At 38.9% G+C, this 20,131-nt stretch overlaps 1 protein-coding gene across 1 annotated transcript; it reads right to left on the bottom strand.

Moving 5' to 3' along the window:
• Positions 1-260: 260 nt before the first annotated feature.
• On the bottom strand, positions 261-11,145 carry sec11a (SEC11 homolog A, signal peptidase complex subunit). The gene is made up of 6 exons (XM_034232188.1): positions 10,911-11,145; positions 9,790-9,899; positions 7,861-8,010; positions 7,057-7,176; positions 927-984; positions 261-816 (listed from the first exon to the last, which is right to left on the bottom strand). Exons 1-6 carry the CDS (start codon positions 10,959-10,961, stop codon positions 766-768), a joined length of 540 nt encoding a protein of 179 aa, XP_034088079.1. The 5' UTR covers positions 10,962-11,145; the 3' UTR covers positions 261-765.
• Between the last annotated feature and the right edge of the window lie 8,986 nt (positions 11,146-20,131).

The raw sequence follows: 20,131 nt of genomic DNA, 5'->3' as shown, positions 1-20,131 counted from the left end.
CTACATACCCTTTTTATTATTGTAGTGTAACCCTAACCCTATATAGCAGTGGTAGGCCACACTGTTAAGGCTATTGCTCCATTGTGCTATGCCCTAAGACAGGCATTGTAGTAAAAATGTAGCATGGGGGGCTAACTTTACTCGCTCATTTGACAGCTATAAACGCCAATGTGGGAATTTACTAAGGGAATTAAGAAAATAGTTAACCGCTTTTAATTGCTAGACACTCTTATTATTCCAAACTATTGCCAAGCCTGGAAAACAGTTTTTCTAAATCATTTATTTTCCAGGAATTGCATCACTGTTGTAACCCCAGTATATGAATATAAACAGATATAGGCACAACAGGTGCCATAACAAAAAGAGACAGAGTTATAATAATCCATATTGGATGGTAACCAGATTTCATATTTAATAATATTCATATTCAGTTGTCATAAAATACTTCACATATTTTTTCAAAGTCCATGAACAACAGGAAATAAAGACTTAATTTATCTGGAAGAATGCTGTTTCACATTCTGAGGATTACAAATAAAGATTTCCAAACTAAACCTAGCCTGGCCCCTCACAAAAATATTTTTAAAGCTTGTTGTCTTTTTTTCAAATGTAAACACTCTATCCACGTTTCTACAAAATGTTCAAACAAATGGTACAAAAAAGCCAGTTGGGTTTGACAAAATCTAACTGAATTCTGTTTTGAAAGGCATGACTGAGGTTTCCTGGACGTAGTTTATCCTTCCTGGGTCCTGAAGTCTGGGGACCTCACTCCCGATGGACCAGCACGAAGAGACCCAGCAAGAAGAGGACAGCATACTGCGGGAGGAGAACAAGACATTTAACAAATCAGACGATCATGCTGAACATCACTAAGCTTAAAAAAAAATCTTGTAAACTGACTAGTGCTATAGGGTCGACCAACTTACTTTGAACTTGGGGTAATCATTCATGAGAATGGTGACAATTCCGATGTATGGCACAAACCTGGAGAAGATAAAAAATGTTAACCATAAGGAGATTTTATAGATGCATCATATTGCATATTAAAACAACAGTATTTACAAAGTGCTTTACATAAAATACGTTTTACAGGAGGATAACTGGTATAACTACAGCAGTAAACAAAGGTCCAATTAAGAACAGATCAGGACTTTACATAACCTTAAAGTGCACAGGGAGTGATTCACATTACAACCAGCTTATTAAAATGTGTTTCATAAAGGGCTTTAGAAGGCGAACCTAGATGTGCAAGCCTACTATCCTCAGGCAGTTAAGTTTGTAACTGATAACATTTTCTGCTGTGTATATAAATAAATATCAATAACTTATCTTTTGGTAGCATATTGGATACAATTAGATATTGGGAAGCAGACATGATTGGGGCTCAAGCAGTCCAATTAGAAATGAATGCAAAACACTTCAAGACAACTCAAATGATCAGAAGACGCCTTCTTGAGAAACGCCTTCAGGTATTATTTCATAAGCCTGATCGCCATTATTGGAGCTGACCGCTATCCTTAAGCAAAATCGTTGCTTATTTCACACAATCGAGTGGATTTAAAGCCACTGTTACAAACGTAGCGCTAATAGAAAGTATTCCTTTAACTTTTAGTTAGAAAAAAAGACTGATGTATAGATCTTACAGTGCTTTGGCAGGTTCATCCGCTTAAGCTAACATGATGGTGGGTGACAAAGAGGTGCCAATAATAAACATCTCTCTTGATGTATTTCTGAGAAACTCCCCTACAGGTGCAGCAGTGTGTTCTGGGGAAAGTAATGCTGTCATCCAGTTTTTCTAGTTTTACAACTCACGTACAAATATTTTGATGAAAACAAGGTGTGGTTCATTGGTGTGATCAAGCTAAAGAGAGATGTATGGTTGATGCACTGATTGAGGCTTCAGTGTGTCTCTGGTCAAACACTGCAGATAAAGCTAAGTTAGATCCTGAGACTGTCTCTGCCTCTCTGCCTGCCTCCCCCCCCCTCCCACCGCGGTGTGGAAGCTGAAGCAGGAACGGTTAATCCCTGCTGCATATTAACTTCTGAAAATAACATGAAGACTCTTGAAACACTTGTTTTTTTTTACATTAGGGGGCCTACACAGAATCAGAACAAGATATTCTGATATTAATCTGTGTAGCAGAGCAAGAGGTTTTTTTCTTATCAAGCTCCACTTTTGTGGAATCAGCTTCCAGTTTGTGTTCGGGCGGCAGACACCCTATCCGTTTTTAAGAGTGCGCTTAAGACCTTCCTTTTTGATAAAGCTTATAGTTAGGGCTGATTAGATTCAGCCCCTAGTTTTGCTGCTATAGGCTTAGACTGTCGGGCGACACCTTACTTCTTCCTTCTCTCTGTCTGTACCTGTGTACTCTCATGTTCCGAATAACCCAGCTTCCCCCAAATTTCTTTCTTTTTGGTGTCTATCTACGCCAGGATCCTGAATCGTGGCTGAACCTGTCTCTGCGGTCCTGCCTGACTCTCATCATACTACTTCCCTGATGGCTCCCACAGGATTGCTGACATCCTCGTGGATTCATCTTCTTATTATACACACATGCATTTCCAAACATTTGGTCTACCTATGTTGTAAATGCATTATCTTTTCAATTCACACACGGCATCTATTGCACGTCTGTCCGTCCTGGGAGAGGGATCCCTCCTCTGTTGCTCTCCCTGAGGTTTCTCCCATTTTCCCCTTTAAACTGTGAAGTTTTTCCTTGTCCGATGTGAGGATCTAAGGACAGAGGGTGTCGTATTGTCATACTGATATTCTGTACAAACTGTGAAGTCCACTTGGACAAATGTAACATTTGTGATATTGGGCTATATAAATAAACATTGATTGATTGATTGATTGATTGATTGATTGATTGAAGAGATGAAACATTGTATAAGCTAAATATTTGATAATGAATTTCAGCCATTGAAATGAATAATATGGATTGAAGTCTTATTGCAAAGCTGAGCACACTAGCACCGCTTTGTGGCATTGAAGAAAAAACAATAAAGACAATTAAATCTAGATTTGCAATTATTTCTCAAACAGTCGACTAATATTTCATGATTGTGACAGCCCTATTCTTGAATGAACATCTGCTCATAGAACCATTTGAGTGTTTAATGCCCTTCCTATCTGTCGGAGCAAGGCACATAATTGACCTGCGTATCACTTAGTCTCAGATAGTAACTGTGTGTGGAGGTGCAATTCATATTTCCTGAGCACCTGCTTGTTATCAGTTTTGTTTGTAGGGAGGTGAGTAGGAAGCTCTTTTTTTCCGATTTCCCGCAACATCTTGTAAGGTAAAGGTGATTTGTTGTTGGAATGATAAACAACCAGAGCGTAGTTATGGAGTGGTGCTCTTTGTTTGGATGAAGACTCAGCGGTTAATTACCCGTCTATGATAGTCACGACAACACTATCCCTCGCATACATCTGGACAAGCGCTGATGAAGAGAATGAGTTGCCTAAATCCTACCTTGTTCAATATAAATTGACTGGAAAATATAATAGAAAATCATAATCCCTCAATCTTATATACAGGACAAATGTGAAATTGCTACTTTGCATATGACCTTCTTCTCAGTTTGTCACCAAACTAAGACAAAAGGGGCTCAATTCCATTGGACGTGAAGTGTTGCTTTTTCTGCCAGAAAACCTTGGCAGCACATGATAATGTATCGTGTAAATAACCACTATTGAATGTAATACACATGTCTCTGCATTTGTTATAAAACATATTTCATCTGTGGACAGCAGAAAAGGTGACGTAATTTGTGTTATTACATGGCTTAGTTCAGGGGTCGGCAACAGGCGGACCGCGGTCCGGATCCAGACGCCGACCTATACGGACCCGGAGCTATAATCAATACATTCATAGGGGATTTTTCGGCGCCTCCCGCTTTTTTAACGCTGATTTGGGTGACTTGTGTAATTCGTGGAGAACCGAAGAGTTTTCGTTTTGGGGGGGGGGAGGGGAGTCCAACTTCTCACTTCAAAAAAGAAGAAGAAATCTAGACCGCAAAAATAATTAAACAAGCGACTACCTGTTTTTCCTGGCCAAGGACAGGTTCCTTGAACACAACACAAGCGTAACGTGTCTTCACGTGGTCTGAAAGGAGTGCTGACAGAGATCACCGGAACGCCGCTCCAGCCCTTAAAATATTGCAATACTCATAATACACATGCCGCAGTGTTTGCGTGGCTGTGTCTTTAGTTGTAAGCACAGTGGCGATCTGTTGTTATTAGCATCTGGTTAGCTAGCTATGCTAACGAATTTAAAGAGCTTTTCTACAACCAGGTGGAAGAGAGCTCTCTCCTGAGAGGCTCAAATAACCTCAGCTCAGTGAGGTTAAGGCACACCTTGATATGATCATTATAGTTATTAATGAGACTAAATGAAAAACAGGTATAAAATACTATATGACAGTAACAAAAAAGTTGTTAAAAACAACAAGAATAGAGTTTAAAAGGGGAGTGATTTGTAAAATATCCAAAAAGAAAAATCTGCTTACAGTTGTGTTTCATATGGGTGTTGAGAGATGTATCCATAGATCTCTTCATGTTGCTCTCAAAGTGCACCAGATTGATGCTTTTAACTTCAATATTTAAAAATAAAATCTTCCCGAGGGAACATGCCCCCCTAGTGGAGGTTAGGTCCCCCCCCCCACTTAAATCATGTTCACATGGATAGGATACTAAATAAATTTGCACACATCTTGTGTCCATATCTTTCTGTTTTGGTAGTCATGCCACACCGTGCACATGCATGCATGCGTGAGTCATGGTGAGATATCTGGATTAAGAGGTTGCTTTTTCTTTGCACAGCATGAAAGAAAGGCCAAATGAATGGGCTGTGAGTTTAGTTTTGTTAAGCAGAGGTTGAGTTCAATAATTTGTACGACCCTCGGAGGATGTTGTAAAAATTGAAAGGAAAAAGGTTCCCCACCCCTGCTGTAAATAATAATAAAAACCCTTGATTTATAACTTAACATCTCTGTCTCCTATTGATCTGAGTATATTATAAAGAATAGCAGTTCATTGAAGCATTATAGCACAGGCCTTTGTCAGATGGTATATTACACTGTTTTTTTCCTGCTTCGAATAGTTCTCTCTTTTTTCACCATACCTGTGTTTGCATCACTGTAACCAATGAGCACCTGCATGTGTGTGAGAATGGCCCTGACACCATTTCAGCCCAGATTTACAAACTCCTGGCAGGACAAGCTCCAGCTCAATTCTCACACTGAATTTAAACAAAGTGAGTGAGGGACTGCAATATAAGAGGGAAAGAAAGAGAAACTTTAAAACTGTTCAATTGTTATGATGTGTAAAGACTGATATTGTTCTATAATCGGCTGAAACTGTTAAGTCATGATGTGAAACGGTTGAAACAAGAGGAAAAGGGAAACTCAAGCTGCTGCTACACTTTATTTTATTTATCTAAAATTAAGCACTTTTAAGATGCACACATTTTCAAAAGCTATTTTATTTATTTTCTCTATTTTATTTGTAAATGCAGCCCGAGAGGAACGTTACACATATCCACAGTATTGACTGTATATCTGTATAGTTCAATGTTAATAGACAATACATATTGTTGTTTTTGAATTGTACTTTCTTTCTTTGATTGGCAGTCAGCTGTTGATTACATGCAGACGTTGATAAAGCTACAACTACTTCAATATATATCACACTAATTCATGAAGCAAGTTAGACATTTTGATGTTCCGGACCTTTGCATGGGGACATTTTCTCTAACTGGACCTCGTTGAATTTTAGTTGAAGACCCCTGGCTTAGTTGAATACTCGATTCTGATTGGTCAATTCAGAACACGTGACACGTTGTTAATACCGAACAGACAGACCGCTGTCAAGGACTTATTGACCGTTGTTAAGGACGCTCACATCTTCAGAAAGAAGTCCGGTCGATTTAACTGTATACCGTTGGGCCGAAAAGCAAACTGCATGCAGTTTGCTTTTCGGACTGGGACATGAAAAACAGCGCAGAAGTAACGGGGCAGAAACCCTCCTTTTTACGCAGCGGTCCAGACATAGACATCAAACGGCGACACATATTCAGTTGCCAGTTACTTTGGCATTAGGGCAGGGATATCTAGATACTTTCCAAGGTTTGACATTATGAATTGTGCTACTTTTAAAGCAAGGAGCGATGTTTTCAAATCTGTAATCAAAAAGCTCCTCAAAAACGCAAGCAGTTCCTACCGTTGGCTTTTCAAACTGACAAGAGACGCTCTAACTGTTTTTCAAATGTAACAGTTTGAAAAGCAAGCAAACTGTCTGATTGTCTTTAGTTTTCCGCTGTCGTGTGATAGCAACATGGAGGATTTTAACATTAATTTTAATATATTTGGAGAGCACAGTAATTTGGAGTAATGGTTAGTGGCTGATGAGTCCCCAGTGAAGAAAAGAAAAAGACAAGAGGGACAAGAAAACAGCGGAGAAGTAACGGGCAGAAACCCTCCTTTTTACGCAGCGGTCCAGACATAGACATCAAACGGCGACACATATTCAGTGTGCAGTTACTTTGGCATTAGGGCAGGGATATCTAGATACTTTCCAAGGTTTGACATAATGAATTGTGCTACTTTTAAAGCAAGCAGCGATGTTTTCAAATCTGTAATCAAAAAGCTCCTCAAAACGCTATCGAAGCAGTTCCTGCCGTTGCTACGTTAGTTCAAACAGTAACAACGGACTATTTTTCTTAGCGGATGCATGTCAATTTAAATCAATACAACTATTTCTTAAATCAATAAAATAATTTTCTAAATCCATAAAAGCATTTCAATTAATATTGGGATTCATAACGTTACTTTGTTGAGAATGTGGCCATGTAATAAGCGGGATAATGTGCAGCAACTTGGTCATGGGGAAAAGAACACCTTCATGCCGATCTAGATCCCTCCGCTTCGCGTCGGGCTCCTGATCAGCCTGTCGGTGTTCTTTTCCCCATAATGACCGCGTTGCTGCACATTATCCCTTACTTATTAAGCTATCAAGATATCTGGATTAATCATGGATATTTTCACATCACTTACCCCCTGGCTCGTCCCACCACGTCTTTTTTCTCCAGCCAGTGTTGGCCCTGCTTGTACAGTCCTCTGTCGTCCACTGCATTGTTGTCCCCTTTGGTCAAGAACTTAATGTCTCCAGTTTCCCTGAGGACAAAATTATTTTATACCACAACGTACATCAAGGCCTGTTTTTCAACACATCTGTCTCTGGATGATTCCTGATGAGTGGGAAATATCAAAGTGGCCTCTCTAAGAATTGTTTTTCTCAGGTTTGCGATACAGCAGGGGTGTCCAAACTACGGCCCGGGGCAAAATGCGACCCTTTTCAATCGGCCCTTAGCAAATTAAAAAAGTATAATGTAATACGGCCCACAAATGAAACTTGTGCTTGTCTTATATTGTACTTCTTAAATGTAAATATATAACTATATTACACAGTAGTATTCATGTGTTAATAAGACCACTTTTCAAATAAATTCAGTCAATTCAAGTTGGAAACATTTTCTAACATATCTTAGTTGATAAGAAAAAATCCCAATGACTTATTTATATAACAAGTGTGAAATACACCCTTCCTATTTCTCCTCATTATAATCACTGAGGCTTCTGTTTTAAGGGATGAGCTGCCAACACTCACAAGCATCGTTTACCTATGACTACGACTTATAACTGAACTTATGAGGCAATAGGCCAGCCCTTCTTATATGTTTCTGTATGTGGCCCTCTGTGAAGAGTTTGGACACCCCTGGTATACAGGCATGGGACTCAGTGATACTGAAAGTAACACTTAATCACGGTCAGTAACATTAATACAATGTGTTTTCCTACTTTTCATGGATCTTGAGCACTCTGTGTACTATGGGGATCTCTCTGCCTTCTATCCTGAAGACGACAATCTCTCCGACTCTGATGGGGTCCTCTACCCTGTTGGTGAGAAACAGCAGGTCTCCTCTGTGGAAAGCTGGCTCCATACTTCCACTGAAATGAATGGTGGATACATATTATTCAAATGAGTTACTAACATTTAGATTGTTTCCATTGGTGCCAAATGTCATATGGGATGTCTATCCCGACCTTTGTGTAACAGACATTATCCACAACTTGTGGCAGCAAGTCATGTCTTTTTAGAGTTGAAAAATATCTAAATGGTCGCAGTGTGGAATTGTTGGAAAATTGGAAAACAATAAACAGACGAAGCCAAATATCAAATGTGCAAAACAACAATGAGGTATCAACAATAACTCTCCAACTGGACTTGCATTAATTATGATGTGACAAAACTAAAAGCCTTTTCTAGTCAAAGGAAAGACTTCAGTGAATAATCATCTGGAAGATTACATAATGAATACAGGAATAACAAAAAACACAATCATTTGGACATCTGCATTCAATCGTACGTATCCTAACAGTTTGATTGAAATACAACAGTTATAAAACTGCTTGCGTACATCGGTGCTACTCACAACCTAACCCAACAGACATGCATGAGAGGACACATTTTCACAAAGCTTCACACATTTTCTTCGGTAATTATGTACACATGGCATCCTTTCACATAATTAAAAAGCAATACAATTTATGCTGTGTTGCAGAAGGATCCTATTTTCATACATTTGTTGACAAACATTGCTGTATTAAGTATTTATTAATGCAACTTCTAGTAACCAGGGGATATTATGTTTTGTGAAAGAGTTACAAGGCAGATAGCAAACAGAAGTGTTGTTGAATATCTTCAGCCATTTTGACTCTTCTACCACAGAACAACAGGAAGTCGTGTAATGGCCCTGAAGTAGCGTTTTGCATTGTGTCCTTTATACTATTACAGTTGAAGTTTAAACGACTACAGTCACTGCGTACAGGGTTGCAATATACTGTATTGAAATGATTCTTGTATCACCAGATTGTTGCCAATACACAGCCCTTCAAATGTGTGTCAATGTAGCATAGATCACATTTTCACCATGTGCAACCGAAGCCCTCAATCTCTTAGTGTCTAGCGATCATAATACAAAGCTGCACAAGAGAAAATATTAACACCCACAAAAACCTAAACGCCCCCAACTATTGAGGCCCACATGTGACTTGCCTGCCCTAAATAAATAACAGTCCTTGGACTCTGTATTTGTTGTTTACTCGGAGCGAAATATTTGAACTAGTCATGCAGAACCACAAACCCTAGTTATTTATAATATCACAACACTAGCTCTCATCAGCAGAGGCAAGTCCAAATAAAGGCAAAAATAAATGTAACCCTCCAACCCAAATCTGACCAATACACTGCTTCCATCAATCATAAATATTGTGTTTTACATTAGATTGCCTCAAGGCCCAATGATATCCTCCACAGTAGGCATTTCTACATGTGAAATTGCTGATCACCACATCCACTGAACTTTGAGTGGTTTAGTCAACTTTGTTACACCTATGATGTTCCCGGTCAAATATGACTGACATAGGAAATGACTGGGCAACCCTAGATTATGTTCATCCACATAGTACACACTCGCAAATCGACAAAATGTTCATTTTGGAATCCATTTTCAGCGTCTGTTATCGTATGTTTCCAGCAGTTATTCATGTTAACCAGTATTCTGACTGAGACAATGTTTACAGCTTAAAAGGGTGTTAAATCAAATGTGGTGATGCTTTTTCTGTTCATGTAAGAGCAGTTCAAAAACAGAGTCAAATTTGACCGGGAACACCAAAGTAACGGGGGAGAAACCACAGGAGGGTTAAATACCAACACATGTGACTTACCTGAGAACAACAACAATCGGACTCTCGCTGCCGGTGACGACCATCAATCCCTTCCAGATCATCAGCGCAGAGGAAACTATCATCCCAAAGTTCAGCACCTGGTAATAGAGCTGCAAACACAAATAATATTAAAATTGCATTTCTTATTACAGCCTCTCAAAACACACGTCTGCATGTAGAGGTTAACTCCTGATTGTTTCCCACCATATGTTTGAGATAACATTACATTCAGTGGTGAAGTACTAGTAAGCAAATCCATAAGTGGAAGAAGTACTCATATCTTGTACTTGTACTATTGTAGGAATACTGTGTTACTAGTTAAAGTCCTGCAATCAAAATGTAAATGTACAGAAGTCTTAGCATCAAAACATACATAAAGTACCAACATTGAAAGTACTCTTTATGCAGATTATCCGATATTTTAATAATAGTATGTGTCTTGATTATAATTATTTAAGTATTTATGTGCTTAATCTGCTTATCAAAGCTGGTAAAGGTGCAGCTAATTGTAATTAATGTGTATACTGCAGGGTAGCTTTTGTATTTACTCCAGGTTTTAATGAGTCTTATTCAAGTGTTTAATAGAATTCTTCAAAATCTGAAAATTAACTAATTTATATTAAATGAATGTTGTGAAGTAAAGGTACAATATTGACCTCTGCATTGTAGTGGGGTAGAAGTACATAGTAGCAGAACATTGAAATACAAAGTAAAATTCCCTCAAATTGTACTAAAGTACAGTACAGAGTAAATGTACTTAGTTTCTTTACACCACTGCATATGTTTGAGATAACATTATATTCAGTGGTGAAATACTAGTTAGCAAATCTGACTTTAGCTAACGGTGCCATGACAATAGTGTTAAAATGAGGAACAACATAGCTAGCGACACTGAAGTCAAGAGTATTGTTTAAACAAGGTTACAAGGTGTATTTCAAACTACGGAATAAGGGGTTATTTTGAGAGATGATTAAGCATGAAACAGTTCTCTTGAAATGTTGCTAACAAGTGACAGACAGCTACAGTGTTAAAAAGCGTTTGGTGGCTAGTTATCGTTAGCTTTGTATTTCTACCATACAAAGAGACGGTGGTCACATCAGAGCAAATGTCCGGGTACATACCTGCCGCTTATTCATGCGACGAACATCGTCGAGAAAGTCTAAAGACAACATCGTGGCAAATACTACTGTGTAGAAAAAGCACCTAAATCACATCAAAACGTTTTAAAGTAACGAGCATATGGATGCACGGGCAAGCGCTGAAAACTTGCATCCGAATCTTCCGGGTGCGCGTAACCGGAAGTCCCGCCCACCACTGAGCGCTTTGTTGAGGTGTCAGTTTAGGATACGAGAGAGAGCATGGCACACACTGAAGGAAACGTGTCGCTCCAGGGTCTGTTTCAGTTGTCACAGAAGTTTAAAAACAAAACAAGAGATGATGCCACATTAAAATTAGGGCATTGGATATATAGATGTACCCTGATCATTTGCTGTGCAGCACATCGCAATATAAAGTGGGAACAGTGCAGATAGAAATCGAAGATACAATATTCATAGACATTTCCTTGTGGTTTTGTGGTACTTTTGTGTCTCCTCATTGTTGTTATGCACCTCAGTTTTGGTCTTGTTTGATAATTTCTGCTCCTTTAGGTTGTGTTGCATAACTTTATTGCATCTTTTGAGGTCATTTTGTGTCTGTGAACACATTTTTTCTCTTTGCGATTATATGCTGACCCTTTTGGATTGTTATGTGCTTTTTTTGTTTTTGCACGTCTTTGTAGACGTTTTGCATCTCTTTGTGGTCATATCTGTGTCTCTTTTTGTGTCTCTTTGGAGGTTGTTTTGCATCTTTAGAGGTCTTCAACTCTTTGTGTTCATTTTATTCCTGGTGGTTGCTTTTGAATTTCTATATAGACATTTGGGTATTTGTGGTTGTTTCATGACTGTTTGTGTTGCTTTGCATACCTTCCTTTGTTGACACTTTTGAGTCTTGATTTGTTAATTTCTTTCTCTAATAGTTTTCCATTTTTATTTTTTTGGTTATTCTGCCTTTCTTGGCTTTCCACACCACATAAACGCCAGATGTATGATAAAGGTCAACACTTATATGTATACATGATCAGAATGCATATGATTATGTCAGTGTTATTGCACTATATTATCGGATTGTGAAAAGTGATTTGAGCCATTGTTTTTTATAAAAATATTGACTGCAGCTTTTTTCAAAAATGTTTTAAGCTTTGTCTAAAACATTCACATTGCCTTCAGAGTGCCCTTTCTTTTTCATTGTGAGTCAAATATAGTGAAGCTTACAATCAGTGTAATGTAATCATAAACCAAACAACCACCAATAAAAACATCACTCTGAATTTGTAATTTATGGAATATCAATAGCCGCCATTAAAGGAGGGTAAACTATTCTGCAAACAAACTATTACACATTAAGTAAATGTCAGATTACTTTCCACTAAAACCTTAATCAACATCTGGACTGTTGCTTAATAAAATGTGTCACAAAACAAAGAACAAATGAGAAGCTTTCGCCGCCACTAATTATCATGCTTTCTTCTATCACTGATAACATCCAATTTCCTAGAGGAAGTGCGTTTGACGGAATAAGTAATAACATCATTATTGACCAAACACCTGAAGTCCAGCTGCCAGTTGACTCAGTCTGTGGAGATTATTAGTGACACATACGACATTTGTTTAAGCTGTCAACATCTGATTTTATGTTGGCATTTATATGACTAATACTTAATTGTTTTTTCCCACTCTGTGTTAAAAGTCATGTCAATTTAATTTGAGAACATGTTCTGGCAATGTGTTGACTGTATGTTTGCAGGGACACACATAAAAACACTATGTCAACATGGTGTTAACCTTTGAATTAATTATAAACACACATTTTTATAATAAAACAACTCTGTCCTTCTCAGCGGCTTACATCTTTGTCGACTAAAAGGAGAAAATTGCGTATATTTATTTGTTGATATTCATTTTAGAACAGTGCCAAGGAGTATTCTGAAAAGTATAATCTTCATTTTGTCATGGATGATCTAATCTTTCAAACTAACCAACTCAGGGCATCAATTACATCAAATATTTTAGAGCTTGGTACACTTTTAAAAATACATATTACATCTGATTTTGAAATATGTGTTACATGAATGAATACCCAAGTGCTCTGATACCACAACAGCAGATGTCAAGTTCCCAGAAACTATGAGTTCAGTTATTCATTAATGTCCATGCATCTCCTGGGCCGTTTGTGACCTAAAAGCACTCTTTAGATCAGGGGTGTCAATACAAACTCAAATACACAGTGGGCCAAAATACAAAAATGGGTACTAGTCGAGGGCCGGACTGGTTCAATGTTTATTGCAAAACTTATTGAAATGAACTTATTGCACATATTAAACCTGGAACTAACAAAGCTTAAATGATTGCCTATAAAAACAACATTAAATAATCAGTTGCATTAATTTCTTATGGCTCTATCTGCAGAGTCATTTCTTATGATTACATTTTTCCACAGGCCAACAACAGCTTCCAAAAAACAATTTCCCTCAAAGAAAAAAACAAACATGCCCTGTTGTCTCAAGAAAAAAAGTGCAGAAGGAAACATCCATTGAAACTCAGGTTGCTGCTCTGATGCTAGTTCAAGCCATATACTTGGCATCTCATCTTGGGTGCAAGTTCATCAATGTTTTGGCTCAGGTTCTGAGCTGAGGAGACCCTCAGGATTGAGTGAAGGTGTGCGTGCAATATACCGGCGGGCCAGATCTAATAGTAATTAGAAATTATCCTGCAGGCCGAAATTAAATCCACCAAGGGCCTGATTTGGCCCCCGGGCCTTGAGTTTGACACATGTGCTCTAGATTCAACTATTTTTGTTTGATTGTTGTTCCTTATTTTCTTTAATGAACAATATGTAACTCTGTATAAATGCATACTTGCATAAATGCTTAATCTATATCATAAACCAACACAGGAGAGTGAGAAGTCTGTACGCAAGGCTGAGTTCCAGAGTTTCTTTATGATGGGTTTACAGCTTAAAATGTGTTGTGATCTGTTCACATCTCAGCAATACATGTGTTGTGCATCTTACAGAGGATGTGGTCACGGCATATCCTTTAACAATTTAACTGAAACCTCCTCTAAGCAGAGCAGGGCGGTAGTTGTGAGGTGATACCCATTGACAATGAAGACCCATGTACATCACACCAAGAGAACTTACCAGTGTTACATTAAAAACCTTTAAGGTTGTTCAAAGATTGTCAACGATGCCTCTCGAAAAGGAATATCTGGAATGATTTCACATGCAGATATGTATAACAGACACATCTTGTGGCTTTAGTGAGCTTTATGCTAACATAATTGAACTGATTTGTATTTAATTTAGCTGCATATTGATCACTGTTAAATCCTGTTTTCACACGTCATCTTCCTGTGCAGTATTTGAAAGGAGAATTGCTCAGCGCGACATACAACATTTAGACAACACCAGTGGCGGTTCTAGAACATTTTACATGGGGGGGCAAGAGGTCATGCCAGGGTGGCATGGGAGGGCGGACAGTACGTGGTATTTGATACTGTATATAACCTATTTATTGTTAATTAATGCCCTAACACAAGTGTTCTTAATGCACAAGAGAAACAAGGTGTTCAGACAAACAATCGGGTGCCCTTTGAGTCCCCCAAGCTTACCTCAACCATTTTAAATGAAAGGAAACTACAACATGTATTTTAAAGCAATGAATTAATGGAACAGGTTTTTTTGCATTACAATGTAAAACTAAATATATATTTTGTTTTTAAAAAATTGGTTTTCTTAAGGCCCTGAGACACACCAAGCCGATTTCGGCTGCTTTCGTAAGTCGGGAGACGAAGCGTGTCCTGTCGCCCAAACTCAATTTGGTGTGTCCCGCACCGTCGACCGTGACACGCCTTATTTGGACTGCCTGTCCCGATGCATGGCCGATTCAACATGTTGAATCGGCCATGCATCGGGTCTGGCAGTCGGACCAAACAATTACTCTGATTGGCTGTTCAGCTAGCGAATCAGTGCATGAGAAGCGAAACGGAAGTGAGGGACGTAAACAAACGATTTACGAAGGCACACACAGACTGATATTCATTTTCATCTCATCATGGCGATCTGGAATGACGCAAACGAAGACCTGCTCATCACATTGATCCACGAGAGGCCAGCTCTGTACGACATCACAGAGAAAAGGTACTCGAACCGAGTAGTGAAAACCGGACTCTGGCGAGAGATTGAAACGCAACTTGGTTTCTCGGGTAAGATTATCTTTTTCATCAATTGAGCTCTTTAGCAGATATTGTTGGCTTTTTATTGTTTGCCAGCGTACAGTGACGTTAACGTGAAATGTAATTTGTTATTTCAACCTTGTGTTTTGTTGTTATCTTGTTGCTAGCTGTTGCTAGCTGTGCAGTTTGGCACTGCATATAGATATGAATTGGACATGCTAACTAGCCACAATGCTTACATAGTTTATTTGTGTACTTCAGAGAAAGAGCTGAGGAAGAAGTGGGATTCTCAGCGAACCCAGTACACCCGGTACAGGAGACTTGCCCCTTCGGGTAGTTGTGGAGCACCAAAGACGGGCAGACAGCAGTGGATCATAACCAGGCTGCAGTTTGCACACGCTATTTGTTGTTGTTTATATCACGCAGTCTGTTCTTCTTCTCTGTCTTCCGGTTGTTGCCTATTTTTAATGACGAATACACACTACCGCCGCCTGCTGGTAAGGAGAGTTATTGCCACTCACGCACTGAAGTCTTTGCGGTGTGTTCCCGTGTGACACATGGCCAAGACGCAGGAGAACACCGCGACGCAACAGCCGACGTCGGCGTCGGCGAGTCCTCTGGTGACTGCTTGGTGTGTCAGGGCCTTTAGTATTAGACAGACATATTTGCATGTCCTCACTAAGCATTATTACATATTAATTTAATATCAAACCAATCAAAATGGCCAATTATCCCAAAATGTTGCTGCTAATATAATCATATGCTTGTCAACTTTAACTGATCAAAAAGAAATTCTGATAAAATACTTGAATTATCTATGAAATTGCAATATTGTCCCTCAGTTTGTTTCAACCCCGTCACGCCATACCATTTACCCTCCTATTAAAATAATGGATCAGTCCATGTGTGATCTGCATTGAGGGAATTACATCACAAAAGTGTCAGTTTCTTCTCTTACCTATATTTCAGTTTTTGTATTTTCAGATTAAGATTGACAAACTCAACATTTCAATTTATAATTAAGTACACAAATGACATCACCCATATCTTCAGAGAGCTGAAGGTGACCTGTGCAGCAACACATTTCAATCAATATTTGTCAATACTAAGAGCTGCTATTGTGCTGCTGTGATGGAATATGTAAGGAGAATAAGAACATACCATGTGGTCCAACTGGAGTTTCATCTGCCTCCTGATCCCTGCCTCTGTCCCTCTTTCTGATACTTCATCTTTATTCCTCACATACATTTCTTCGGCGTCGGCGAGTCCTCTGGTGACTGCTTGGTGTGTCAGGGCCTTTAGTATTAGACAGACATATTTGCATGTCCTCACTAAGCATTATTACATATTAATTTAATATCAAACCAATCAAAATGGCCAATTATCCCAAAATGTTGCTGCTAATATAATCATATGCTTGTCAACTTTAACTGATCAAAAAGAAATTCTGATAAAATACTTGAATTATCTATGAAATTGCAATATTGTCCCTCAGTTTGTTTCAACCCCGTCACGCCATACCATTTACCCTCCTATTAAAATAATGGATCAGTCCATGTGTGATCTGCATTGAGGGAATTACATCACAAAAGTGTCAGTTTCTTCTCTTACCTATATTTCAGTTTTTGTATTTTCAGATTAAGATTGACAAACTCAACATTTCAATTTATAATTAAGTACACAAATGACATCACCCATATCTTCAGAGAGCTGAAGGTGACCTGTGCAGCAACACATTTCAATCAATATTTGTCAATACTAAGAGCTGCTATTGTGCTGCTGTGATGGAATATGTAAGGAGAATAAGAACATACCATGTGGTCCAACTGGAGTTTCATCTGCCTCCTGATCCCTGCCTCTGTCCCTCTTTCTGATACTTCATCTTTATTCCTCACATACATTTCTTCTTCTTCACTAATGTCTTCATCTCCTCCTCCTGCTCTGACCCCCCTGGTCTCTTCATCTCCTCCTCTTCCTCCTGCTCTGACCCTCCTGGTCTCTTCAGTGAACTCTCTTTTCCTTTTCCTCTTTCTGTTCGTCCTGATCACTTCTCATATGTCTTTGTGTTGTTGTTGAATCACTCCTATACTCTGGCCTGCAAGAGTCTACTTGTGAAAAGCACTGGTACAAATGCTTGTATAACTTTACGCGTTAGGGCCATGTAGCCTAGCTAATATGTAGCATATCATAAATATAACATCAGAAAGTATTGATCAAGCGCACACAGGCAGCTGTGTTTGGATCCAGTTTTTACAGTAAAGGATGTATCCTGGTTTTATTGATCTGGCCTCATTGCTGTGATGTGTAGTTTACGTGGATGTAATAGTAGGCTACCGCGTAGTTTAGCAAAGTGATCGATCTCCCAGCTAACGCTGTCTACGTAGTATTTTGTAACGTAACGCCCCAAACAGCGCCCGTCTGTTAAACGCTATCGATTCAAACGGCAGCGTTTTATTAATATTTAGTTTCAAGCTCTCGTCCTTAGTAAAAACAAAACTAGTGGAAAGGGAAATGCTCCCAGGGGAAGCTGATCCATAGGTGCTGGGACAGCTCGCTCCCTCTCTGCAGCGGTGTGAGCCGCGGTCTGTGTGAACGCCGCTCCGCAGTTTAATGCAGGGCCGTAGCTGCGTTTTTAACGGGCCTAAAATTCTATTTAAAATGATTCACTTTTAACTAATGTAATGCTTGTTTTGTTGCTTGAGAAGCTTGTGGAAATAGTGTAGGTTTATTTTAGTACAGTTTTAGGGAAACAAAAGTTAGGAGGGCAAGGCTCTACAGTGGGGGGGGCAGCTGCCCCCCCGTAGATCCGACCCTGGACAACACCCATATTATTCAGATGTAGCCTTTATGTTACCCCATGAGAGGAAATAGCATGAGATATACATCAGAGTGTCATTGTTTTGTAGTCAGCAATAGCTGGCTGTGATATGGTAGATTAACGCTGCACTGACAGTCAATTTAGCGATGGCTCTGAGACAATGGGCAGTCTGGGGCTTTTGGGGGACTGGAGATAAAACTTTTTTTCAAATGCCAACTAGTCTGTGGCATTTATGAACGCATGATCATTTTCATATAAATGGTCACAACCTCCCTGGCCAGCCAATGGTAATTGAGGTCAGTCCGGCGCAACAATGTGAGGTCAGAATCACAGGCAGTCTTGTAAGAGACACACTTCTCATGTTATCAGTTTTTCATCTCGCTTTGCTTTCTCAATCTACCAATAATGTCTGCCTCAATGTGAAGGTATTATTCTATAACATCTGTCAAAACGGTCAAATGTAATAAAATAGTTTATGTTAAGCATGATTTTTCATCCCACAATGAGCCTGAATGTGAGACCACAAACGTGTTTAATGTGTTTAAAGACCAGGGCCCTGAGTGGGAGGTCTTCCCATTAACTCAACATTATATCTTATTAAATGATATGTCAATTACTTAGGCCTAAATGTACACACAATATTTCTACAGTGGGGGACTAACAATTCTTTCATTTGCTGCGTCTCATCATGGGTATTAATGCTAAGATTACTGCGAATGATCCAGTGCTCTTTATAACATTCGGTCAGAGCTACTCAGAGCAGCAGGAAGAGCTGTGCCAGTGCATTTTCTTCTCTGTAATTTCCACACTTTGCTCATAATTATATCTGTAACGCCTTGCATGAAACTCGTTCGAATTATGGTTTGTCTCATTGTCTGACATTATTCCTCTCCGAAAAATTTGATTTGTCTAATAGACAAAGATACTGACAATGTGATGAGATTTGATTTTACAAAGTGAACATGGTGCGCTGTGAGAGGGTACAAGTTCATTTCCAAAATAAAATCATTTGTCACTCTCATTTATGGATTACCATTTACGTATTCTATTAATACTTACATTTTCTTGTCAATTTCTGTTATAAAAAATGTACATACCCTTATATTTTCCTGCTGGTTCGTCATTGCCCTATGCTTATCAGAGAGTAAATATTTAAACTCCAACGTGACTACTAACAGTAGGTGGCAGGAGTGTCTTGTATTGGACCAATCTTTTCTATTTTCCAATTCAGTCAAGATGTGAAATACGCAGCCTGTATCCACATTACAAAATTAATTAAACGCAGTACAAAGTCTGCAAATGCCATTTCAAACGAATATCATGCACAGGCCTTTAGGGAATTGCGTTACAAATTGCTGCTATAAGGGCACAACTTTAATGCAAAGGGCTTCTTTTATGTGCTAGTGCTTCTATTCTTGTCCTGCTGCCAACACATGTCACACATATCTTACAGATACAACAGAAAGGTAGCGTGTTAGAAATATAAACCAGCAGTGCAACTGATGTCTGCTCTTCCTTCTGTTGACAGCATGTGACCCTCTCATGCTTCTGGACAACATCAGAAGTGACACTAAATGAACTTTATGTATTAAGCGTGCAATTAGCTTACCGGCTCGGATCACACTTGTGCGTGAGGCTACTGCTTACATAAACGATGACTCACTAATGACTGGGAGTCACAAATGATTATCATGATGAAGTTAGCCTTTCACTCTGTAAACGGTTGCGGGCAACACCTCATTCTCTACTATATGTGAAGGAATCTGATTTTCCCCTGAGTGGTAGCTCTCATACGCATGCAATGGCAAAAAGAAGGTTAAAACGTGTTTTAGATATTCATCAAGTTGCTGCATTTATTTTTAATCTTTATTGTTCTAACTCCAAATTATTTGAAAACAAATTATTTCCAATGCTGGAAACCCTGGAAAAATGTAGCTGAAAATTAAGTGTTACTTTACTTAAATTGTATAAAGGAATCAGCCCAAATTATGCAATCCTTTGCATAGAAATGCTATAAATAGTGAATGTGAATGTCAGAAAGTAATGAGTTCTCTCAGATAAGAGGAGTCACTGAGATAACACTGGGTTATCTTTTTAGACGATATGATAATGAGTGACTGCTGATAGACTGAGTGGCTTTCATTACAGTGATTCAGCCCACTCTATAATATGCTAATATCTATTAAGAGTGACACTCAACATTTAAAAAGCACGTAATGCACTTTCAAAGCGTATTCAAACGTACAAGCCG

The sequence above is a fragment of the Gymnodraco acuticeps genome, unplaced genomic scaffold (genome assembly GCF_902827175.1).
Source record: "Gymnodraco acuticeps unplaced genomic scaffold, fGymAcu1.1, whole genome shotgun sequence".
Classification (NCBI taxonomy): Eukaryota; Metazoa; Chordata; class Actinopteri; order Perciformes; family Bathydraconidae; genus Gymnodraco; species Gymnodraco acuticeps.
The sequence above is the reverse complement of the archived record's forward strand: the minus strand, read 5'-3'. Positions and strand labels throughout refer to the sequence as shown.

Excerpts from the sequence above, each read along its gene's own strand:
- sec11a (XM_034232188.1), bottom strand. The coding sequence starts at position 10,961 with ATGTTGTCTTTAGACTTTCTCGACGATGTTCGTCGCATGAATAAGCGG. Across the intron at positions 985-7,056 it reads GTGGTGGGACGAGCCAGGGG|GTTTGTGCCATACATCGGAA; the intron begins GTAAGTGATGTG and ends TATCTTCTCCAG. Across the intron at positions 817-926 it reads ATGATTACCCCAAGTTCAAA|TATGCTGTCCTCTTCTTGCT; the intron begins GTAAGTTGGTCG and ends CTCCTCCCGCAG.